At 38.1% G+C, this 10,220-nt stretch overlaps 1 protein-coding gene across 1 annotated transcript in view; it reads left to right on the forward strand.

The window, feature by feature from the left end:
• Positions 1-5,596: 5,596 nt before the first annotated feature.
• Positions 5,597-10,220, forward strand: part of LOC107494451 (uncharacterized) — a 10,644-nt gene continuing 6,020 nt past the window's right edge. The window contains exons 1-7 of the mRNA XM_016115485.3: positions 5,597-7,033; positions 7,964-8,167; positions 8,421-8,525; positions 9,293-9,358; positions 9,446-9,610; positions 9,760-9,834; positions 9,925-10,076. Coding sequence (XP_015970971.1) covers positions 5,915-7,033; positions 7,964-8,167; positions 8,421-8,525; positions 9,293-9,358; positions 9,446-9,610; positions 9,760-9,834; positions 9,925-10,076 — 1,886 coding nt within the window. The 5' untranslated portion in view covers positions 5,597-5,914. The remainder of the gene's footprint in view (positions 7,034-7,963; positions 8,168-8,420; positions 8,526-9,292; positions 9,359-9,445; positions 9,611-9,759; positions 9,835-9,924; positions 10,077-10,220) is intronic.

A 10,220-nucleotide genomic window follows, 5' to 3' on the forward strand; every position in this document is an offset into this window, starting at 1 on the left:
TTCTTCTTTGTTTTTTTATCTTTTTTTTAGCTTTTATCTTTCTTTTATCTTTGCCTCACTAATACGTTCTTACCACTCCCTAAGTGTTTTATGAAGGTAATTATGAGATTCTACGCTTAAAGTTGTCTTTCTAAAGCTTTTACAGAAAACTACCTTTTTCGCATTATTTTATCATTTTTATTAAAATATTATTTTTAATTAAATATTATTATTTAATATATCATTATTATTTATTATTTTATTATTAAATTTTTGAAAATTAACCTTCCTTTACCTTTTTACCTTTAAAATTCACTTTTTACCCCGGTAACTTTTAATATTTCTACTTTAACCATCCTAACTTTCAAAAATTACCAAATAACCCCTTAAACACCAAAAATTTTACTTCCTTGCCCTTTTAAGGATCTAAAGCCTATTCTTCATTGTTCTTCATCACACTCAAAGTGTTCTTCATGTTCTTCATAAATTCTTCAGATTCTTTCTCTGTTTATACCCGTTTTTCAGTCTTTTCAGCAACCGATTTTTACCATAATTCATAATAAATTATCAGCCACTAAAACCCCATCTTTTCTACATGATTTTAACACAAATTGAACTTCAATTTAAGCCTAGGGTTTCGTTTTTCTAGCTGCCCCAAGAACATGAACTTTAAAGCTTGAATTTCATCAAATTTCATCAAAATTTCATCAAATTTTCACCAAGAATCAATCATATATGCAACCAATTTTTAACACAGCTGTTCCGAGGGTTACCTGAAACGTGTAGCTCGGTCGTCTGGAGAGGCCCGAGGTGGGGGTTTAGGGACCCGAGCTTGATATGCAGAGTGGTTGGTGGTTGTACCTGCAATGACACTCCGATGCTTTTTCCTCCTAAATCACATCAAGAACAACTTTAAATCCAAAAACTCTCAACTAACCAAATCTCACTCAACATTTTAGGAAGTGATTTCTAACCTTATACTTGCTAGAAAAGTCACGTTTCTTGGCCCTCAAGTCAAGTTAAGCATGGTTCCTAAGGAAGAACATCAAGAAAACACATGTTTGAGCATGTTTCCTTGAAACCGAATCAAAAGAGAGATGGTGCAGCCAACTCACCTTGATTCCAGCCTTAATAAGTCATATGATCATGTGGAGAAAGAAGAGAGGATCATTTTGGTCGGATTGGAATTTTGATTTGACTTTTAGTTCAGCAGAAATCAAGCTTTGAAGATTTGGAACTAAGAACTTTTCTCTCTTTTTTTCTCTTGGAAATTTCAGCCACAAGGAGCAAATGAACCAGCCTTGGGGGTTTTGGGGGTGTAGGGTGAGTTGTGATTGATTGGCTTGGAGGTGGATTAAAATAATATTAAAATATCTCAGGTGTATAACTACTAAAACTAGGTGTATCGGAACACTTGTGAAAACATCTCTAAAAATTATTTTCTAAGCTACTAGCATAGATGACACTAGTAACATATTTATTATGAGAATAAAACATGTATGATGAGGCCTTAGCATTGCTAAAGTCATCAGAGAGTGCTGGTGCTAAACTGCACCAGTAAATTGTGAACCCGATTAAACCGATTTTCTGTTTTTAACTAAAACTGACCAGGTAACCTTATAATATTATTCAAGCAGCTTCTAATACTAATATAATGATAATATTACCCTATTATCTCTCTTCTCTCATGAATCGAGTCTGGTTCGTCAAACTGAGACTATTTACGAAAAACCGGATCAAAACTCCTAACCGATACGGTTCAAAAACTATGTTCTTCGTGACTGCGTTATCGAGCTTGCCTCAGAAAAGGTTCTAGCTTAAAGATGACATAATGACAATGAGGATTGAAATACTTGATGATATATCAGAGGTTCTCCCCTTACTGATCCTCCGGAGAAATCCGTACTTTCAGAAAAGATCTCGCGTACTCGAAAATCAGGGTTGTTACAACCTTTATTAGAATATCATAATTAGGGAACAAAATCAGAAAAATATCAAAGAGAATCAGAAAAAAACCAGTGTAATTTATTAGGATATTATTCTATAATTAGCGTACTCATTAGCGTACTCTTAGTCTATATATTGGTAAGAACCTTGTAATCAAGTGAAGAAATGAATATGATACTTTTCTAAATTATTCTTATTTTCTTTCCTAAACCCTTTGTACCAACGTAACATAGTATCTGAGTAGAGTTAGGTTTTGGGAACTCAGAAGTATCATCACTGTCCCAGTAATACTACCAAAACCCAACATGTCCGTATCTGAACAAACCAGTAGTACTACTAATCCAAAATTAACTATTTCTGACGGATTGACATTACAAATTGCAAATATGCTACGCGATAGTCTTAGAATGTAATCATCACAAACCAATTTTGACAATTTGTCAATTGGTTAGAAATTAAATGGAGATAATTATCCATTATGGACAACGCTAATGAAAAAAGCAATTGGTGGAAGAGGAAAGAAGGTTCACCTAACAGGGGTACCTCCGGCACCAGCAGAGACGGAACCAGCATATGATCAATGGGAACAAGCAGATCAAACAGTTTTTACCTGGATTATCCAGAACATAAAAGCAAACCTGATGAACAACGTGTCTCAATTTCCAACTGCAAAAGCACTATGGGACGGTCTAGCAACCACTTATGGAAGCGGTACCAATCCGATGCAGATCTACGACCTACATCGACGAGCCAATACTCAGAAACAAGGACAGGATACCCTAGAGAAATTTTGGAACAAATTGCAAGCCATATAGATGGCCATCGATAGAAAACAACCAAATCCCATGAAATTCCCTAAAGATATTCTGATTTTCAACCGATTAAAACAAGAATAGAGGTTGTATCAGTTCTTTACTGGAATTGATGAAAAATTCAAAACAATCAGAAGGGATTTATTGAAGCAAGAGACATATCCTTCAGTCGAATCCACCTACGCCGCTATTCGTAGGGAGGCGGCCCGACTTCAAATCTTGAAGCCTACCATCGACGGCGTAGGCGATGCATCACAAGGAGACATTAGGATCGGACTAGCTGCAAAAAATAGAGCAAACTGAGACGTACAGGGACGTAGCCGCTTAGAAACTGCTTTCAAGCGTTCACCACCACGAGACAAGAAGGATAAAAGTCATCTCTCCTGCACACACTGTGGAATGAAGAAACACACCAAAGAAAACTGCTTTAGGATTGTGGGTTACCCAGATTGGTGGGAAAATAATCTCTAATCCTAATCAATTATCAATTCCTTGATTAATCAATTGTGACAGGAGGTTAAGAACATTCACTGATTTAAAAATCACACAATTTTCAAGAACCAACTTGGTTGATTCAATGTCACTTATCAAGTCCAAGTTTAAAACCTAAAGAATCATGAGAAGAAGTTTTAAGCTTAATTCAATTAATTAACTTTTTCAAGATATTAAGAGAATTCAAGTCAGAAGAGAATTGTTTTCCAACACATTTAATCCTTTAAATGAAGAACAAAAATTCTTTCTTAAGAAAACATCAATACATTACTCAAAATAGAAAAGTTATAACTTATAACATTAGTCCATAAGAATCAATAGAACTCCTAACCTCAATCGAGGAGATTAGTGACTCATGCTAAACTTCAAAATCAAAGACAAATTGAAAAATGACCAAAAGGTCTGAAGGTTCCCCCAAAAAGGTTTTCAGGATTCCTTCTATACTCCAAACTAAAACAAAACCTAGGAATTAAGTACAAACTTCATTAAAACAAAAACCAAAATCAAATCTTCCGCAATTAATCTTTAATCCTTCTAGTGATTCTGGTCCATGACTTGATGATTTAATCCTTGAGTTGGTGATTCAATGTGGGCTTGAGGTGAGCCTTTTACAAGCATTGTGAACTTGGGCCTTGGGGCGTGTGGCACGCCCACTCACTGGCGTGTTGCACGCCACTCTATTTTCAATCCCCTGGAAACACTTTTTCTGGCGTATGGCACGCCCGTAGCTTGGCATGTTGCATACCAATTTTTTTGACACCACTGAGAGGAAACTTCTTGGCATGTGTCACGCCTAGACCTTGGTGTGTTGCACGCCAACTTTTAGCATTGATTGAGTCTTTGAAGGCATGCTAAAATGACACGCTCCTTAAGCTTGGCGTGTTGCACGCCATGAATTATGAAATCATGGAAGCCCACTTTTGGGTGTGTGACTGCCTACTCACTTGGGGTGTTGTACGCCAAGTTGAATCTTCTAATTTGAGCTTCCTTTCTTAGGCGTGTGACACGCCACTTTCTTGGCGTGTTGTACGCCAACTTCGAACTTGATTTGTCTTGAATTTGAACTTTTGAAAAGTTGGCCCAACGTGCCACGCCTTTGCCTTGGTGTGTGGCACGTCAACTTCTTGAATTTTCTTTTTTATTGGGCTTGTGACATGCCACTTCCTCGACGTATTGCATGCAAATTCCAAAACTCACATCTAGGAATCAATTTTGGGTATGCGGCACGTCCAGAGGCTGGCGTGTTGGACGCCCACTTAAATGTCTATTTTTCACCATCGAAGGTGTGTCATCTTGAACCTGGCATGTTACACGCTACCACCAAGGCATCCTGGGAGTTGAGATTTTGGACGTGTGGCACGCCCATGTAGTTGGCGTGTTACATGCCCACTTTGTACGCAAAATTTGAGTTCTGTACTTTTGGACCAGCGTGCCACGCCCTTATGTTGGTATATGGCACGCCAAGTCCTCTGCTTTAGGGTGTATGGCGTGTGGTACGCCCTCTTGTTTAGCGTGTTGCATGTCAGTTTTTTGCTTCCTAAAAAATGTTTTCTTGGTTGAATTTTTTTGTATTTCTTTTGTTGTCATTCTCTTACAATTAACAAAACATAAAAATATTCAACGTACTAATAGAATAACCTTAAAAATTATATAATTAACAAATAAAAAATGATCAATTTTTTCTAAAAAATACTGAAAAAATACTTAAAATATTCAATTGATCTCTGAGAGAGACATTTTCAATTTTAAAATCTTCATTTTTTCTCTTACATTTAATATATTTTTAAAATTTTGGATCAAATCATCAACAATAATACAAATTCTCAATTGATAATTTAAAAAAATATACCTCATTGATGTCATCTGATTTACTATAAGACAAACTTGTGCCTCATGATTTGATTCTTGTCTTTCGATAGAAGCATATATCATAAAGATTTACATTATGGTCGAACTAAATTCACATTTATAATAAAAATTTAAAAGCAAACAATTACCAAATTGGAAATAAATCTAATTTAATATAATCTTCTACTTTCCTCTTGCAAGAGTTTAAAATTAATTAAAACTAATTTAGGTTGATCGAGTGGTTAGTTTATTCGTTTATTTAAATAAATGTTAAAAATTTAAATTTCACCTGATGTATATAATAATTTATTGATAATAAAAAATTTTAAATAAAACTCAGATTTACCATAAATTAATCTTTTGTCTGTGATACACTGAAAAATAGCATGAACAAAAAAAAAGTTATTAAAAGCAAAAGAGAAGGGATAAATATGTAAAATCAGACGCGGCTAAACCCTATTGGGGCAACGGTATAAAAGGCGAAGGATAAGCAACTTGAGAAAGAGAGTGCCGGGCGCCCAACCTCCCCGCCATTTAGCATAAAATCCCTAATTACAAAATCCAAACACAAACCCTTCTTCTCTCTCTCTCTTTCTCACACACACGCACACACATTTACATTCACATTCACATATTCTCTTCTTTCAAGTCTTCCCTCCTCACCTGCTGCCAACCCAACACTCCCAAACACAAACAGAAGAACCACCTCCCCACTCTCTGCAACCGCATCCAATAATAATATAATAAATACAAAAACCGAACACAACATAATCCTGTTTCTGTGAGCGGTTCTCTTTGTCTCTGATTTTATTGAATTTCGATCCAAAATTCAAGCGATGGCGACGGAGCAGCAAGTGGCCTTGATCCTTGGCTCCGACCCGACTCACCTCGAATCCCTAATCCAGACGCTGACGTCAGCCACCACCAACGACCAGCGGGCCCAGGCCGAGTCCCTCTTCAACGCCTGCAGGCAAGCCCAGCCCGACTCCCTCTGCCTGGGCCTTGCCAGCCTCCTGCACTCCTCCCCTAATCCCGAGACCCGCACCGTCTCCGCTGTCCTCCTCCGTCGCCACCTCACCCCCCGCGCCAAGAAACTCTCACATACAGTCGCCGAGCTCGCCTCCGCCCTCCTCCCCAACAACGCCTGGCCTGACCTACTCCCCCTCCTCTTCCAGTGGGTGACCTCCGACCAACCCAAGCTCCAGGAGATTTCCCTCCTCATATTCGCCGAGCTTGCAGACTACGTTGGCGAGGCTCTAATTCCTCAATTGACGACCCTCCACGCCGTTTTCCTCCGCTGCCTCGGCCCCTCGTCCACCTCCGATGTCCGAATTGCCGCCCTGGCAGCCAGCATTAATTTCGTGCAGAGGTTGACGAGTTCTTCCGATAGGGACAGGTTCCAGGATTTGCTTCCGCTGATGATGCAGACGCTGACGGAGGCGCTGAATTCCGGTCAGGAGGCTACTGCACAGGAGGCGCTGGAGCTTTTGATTGAGCTTGCTGGTACCGAGCCAAGGTTCCTCCGGCGGCAAATTGTGGAAGTGGTAGGGTCCATGCTGCAGGTTGCTGAGGCTGAGTCCTTGGAGGAGGGGACAAGGCATTTGGCTATTGAATTTGTGGTGACTTTGGCTGAGGCGAGGGAAAGGGCGCCGGGGATGATGAGGAAGTTGCCACAGTTTATTAGGAGGCTGTTTGGGGTTCTGATGAATTTGTTGCTTGATGTGGAGGATGATCCTACTTGGCACAGTGCCGAGCTAGAGAATGAGGATGCTGGGGAGACCAGCAATTATGGTTTTGGACAGGAGTGTTTGGATAGGCTGGCTATTTCTTTGGGTGGGAACACAATTGTGCCGGTTGCCTCCGAGCTTCTGCCAGGTTACTTGGCTGCTCCTGAGTGGCAGAAGCACCATGCTGCCCTCATTGCACTTGCGCAAATTGCAGAGGGTTGTTCAAAGGTATGATGCTGGTTCATAGGTGGTTTGCTTAATTTGTTGCATCGATTACCATTAGGATGTCGTTTCTTGGAAACTCTTGAGATGGCTTTTATATTTATAATTGAAATTGTTGATTGACTTGACTTGGAAATTTGGGTAATATTGAGAAGAATTATAGTGTATGTAATGAATATATGTTAAGCTGGAGGCTCAGTAATTGTAGTTTAAGGGTGAGAATAGGTGATGCTATCATATTGCAAAGCATAAGGTTAAAGAATCTTGGGCACATGATATTAAATGTTACACTGATGGATGATAGGGATGGGGAAAATGAGTAGCACTCAAATGTTCTTTGTGATAAAAAAGGCAGTACTCAAGATTAAAAGGAAGTCCTCATTGTACAAGTATAAATGTGCTGATGTTATATTGGGTTGAATGTTCAGCAGTGAGAGACCAACCAGAAAATGGGGTCAGTGCTATAGAGATGATGATGTTGTGTTAGAGGAGTGAACACGGTAGGCAAACCAGGATTAATAATGAAAAATTTGAGAAAATGTTGGTTCAGTATCTAGTTTGAAAATTACAGAACATTGCCTTTGTAATATGTGGAGAATGCCCACAGAACTGCAGAAGTCTAATAAAGGGAGTACATAAAATGAGGATTAGAATTAGACCAATGCTGGAGAAGCAAAATTATGTATTAACTATTGGTTAGATTTTAATTGTTTGGCTATAGACATGGTTTATGATAAGACACAATGTGTTGTCTAATATTTGTAGATGGCTTCACTTAATGGAATGAGCTTGGATTGTTGTAGTTTTGATTGAATTTTAATGCATTAGTGTCAGTATGGTATCAGTGTGTTTTTCCTGTGCATTGTGTAAATGGCAGCCGTTAAGATGAAAAGAAGAAAGTAATGACTAATTGACTATACTTCTCTATGTGTTCAGGTGATGATAAAGAATTTGGAGCATGTGCTATCAATGGTTTTAAGTTCATTTAGTGATGCCCACCCGCGTGCACGATGGGCAGCTATAAATGCAATTGGTCAATTGTCCACAGATTTGGGGCCAGACTTGCAGACTAAATATCATCACTTAGTGCTGCCAGCGTTAGCTGGTGCCATGGATGATTTTCAAAATCCCCGTGTGCAGGTTTGCTCCTTTTCATAGACCAGATACATTCTCTTGTGGAGTAATGCAAGTTAGGCACTTAGGCTTCTCCATTTTTCACCCAAAGAAATGTGTGAATTTGTTGTATATGACCTTATGTGTTCCATGTTAGGCTAATATGAGATCTATCTATCTTTTGTGTATTTGTATTCCAATTGCACAGTTGTCTTTTGATAATTCATTTGCATGAAAAAAGACATCAATGCTGTCTCCATTTGGTACTTGCATATTGCAGGCTCATGCTGCATCTGCAGTTCTAAATTTCACTGAGAATTGTACCCCGGAGATCCTAACACCTTACTTAGATGGGATTGTGAGCAAGCTTCTTGTACTCCTGCAGGTATTTTACTGTACATGTTTAGCTGGCAGAAATATCTTGGAATATTTTAATTTAAAGTTTTAACTTGGAGATTATATGGTGTTTTACCTTGCTAGGCATCTCAATGTGGTCTGAAATAAATTTCACTTTATTGATTGTTTCTGGTTCTCTTTTTAGGCTACAATGGGATCTGCACTTTGCTTTATCTAGTTTTATTTTGTCTCAACTGAATTTCGAATATATTGTATCAGATTGAATGTTGGGTAGCTATCTAGAGAATAACCTTAATACTGTAGAGATAAGTACGTGAATTAGAAAGTGAACACACCAGACGAAAGAGAATTAGGAATGTGTACTTAGAGACAAGTTGGGGTAGTACCTACTATGAAAGATGGTAGACTTTTTCTTGAGGTGATTACATCATTTGTTGAAAATACATGCATAAGGCATGGGAAGGGAAGTTGATCAGATTTGGTAAACAATTAGATTTAGACATGTTTTATGATAGGACATTATGATGTTCTTTGATTCTGGTACTAGAGTCCTACCTAGTGAGGAAGACTTGTTACTTTATGATGACACTGGTTAGTGTAAGCCTTAGGTTTGTCAGTTTATTAATTTTTCCTTTCATAATTACATGTTTTTAATAAAAATCGTTTGGTAAATTATATGTGCCCCTTGTATATATTGTCAGTATGTTTTATGGTACCTGTTTATATGTTTTACATTTAAGATGGTATCTATGGAGCTTTATGGTGTATTTTTTTCATCTGTGACTTTTGTTCTAGAATGGGAAGCAAATGGTTCAAGAAGCGGCTTTGACAGCTTTAGCTTCAGTTGCTGATTCGTCACAGGTGATTTATGCTGTCAATCCTGCCCAACACAATTACAATATTTTCAACTTCTGTGCTTAAATAAATTAAAATTACTTGTGTCAACAGGAGCAATTTCAGAAGTATTATGATGCTGTGATTCCTTACTTAAAGGCTATTTTGATGAATGCAAATGATAAATCTAATCGAATGCTTCGTGCCAAAGCAATGGAGTGCATTAGTTTAGTAGGAATGGCTGTTGGGAAGGAGAAGTTCAGGGATGATGCCAAACAGGTGATTTTTAATTTTGTTCATTGCATTCTTGTGTTCCTTGTTCTTTTCTCTGTACTGCTACTGTTTGTAAAGCCAAGATTCTATTTTATACGATTATAGATCACCTTTTCTCTGATGATATATGGTTTTTATGCTTTTTCTTTTACTAGGTCATGGATGTATTGATGTCACTGCAACAATCCCAGTTGGAGGCTGATGATCCGACTTCAAGTTACATGTTACAAGTATGGGCCTTATAAAGTTTTGGCATCTACTCTACAGTATGCTTATATCAATTAGAACCTAACATTTTCATTTGCCTTTTGTGCTTTCAGGCATGGGCACGGCTTTGCAAATGCCTTGGGCAGGATTTTCTACCATATATGGGTTTTGTCATGCCTCCTTTGCTACAGTCTGCACAACTTAAGCCAGATGTGACCATTACATCAGCAGATTCTGATACTGAATTCGATAATGATGATGACAGGTTTTCCTTCAGATATAGTTTTAACTTAAATGTTATAAATGATTGATATTGGCTCCATGGTTTTACATGATATTATATGTTTCTGGAATTAATTCATCCTTCATTTTGCTTTTTTGCAAAGTCCTTTCCACAACCCACGTTTAA

Source organism: Arachis duranensis, chromosome 6 (assembly GCF_000817695.3).
Source record: "Arachis duranensis cultivar V14167 chromosome 6, aradu.V14167.gnm2.J7QH, whole genome shotgun sequence".
NCBI classification, from domain to species: Eukaryota; Viridiplantae; Streptophyta; class Magnoliopsida; order Fabales; family Fabaceae; genus Arachis; species Arachis duranensis.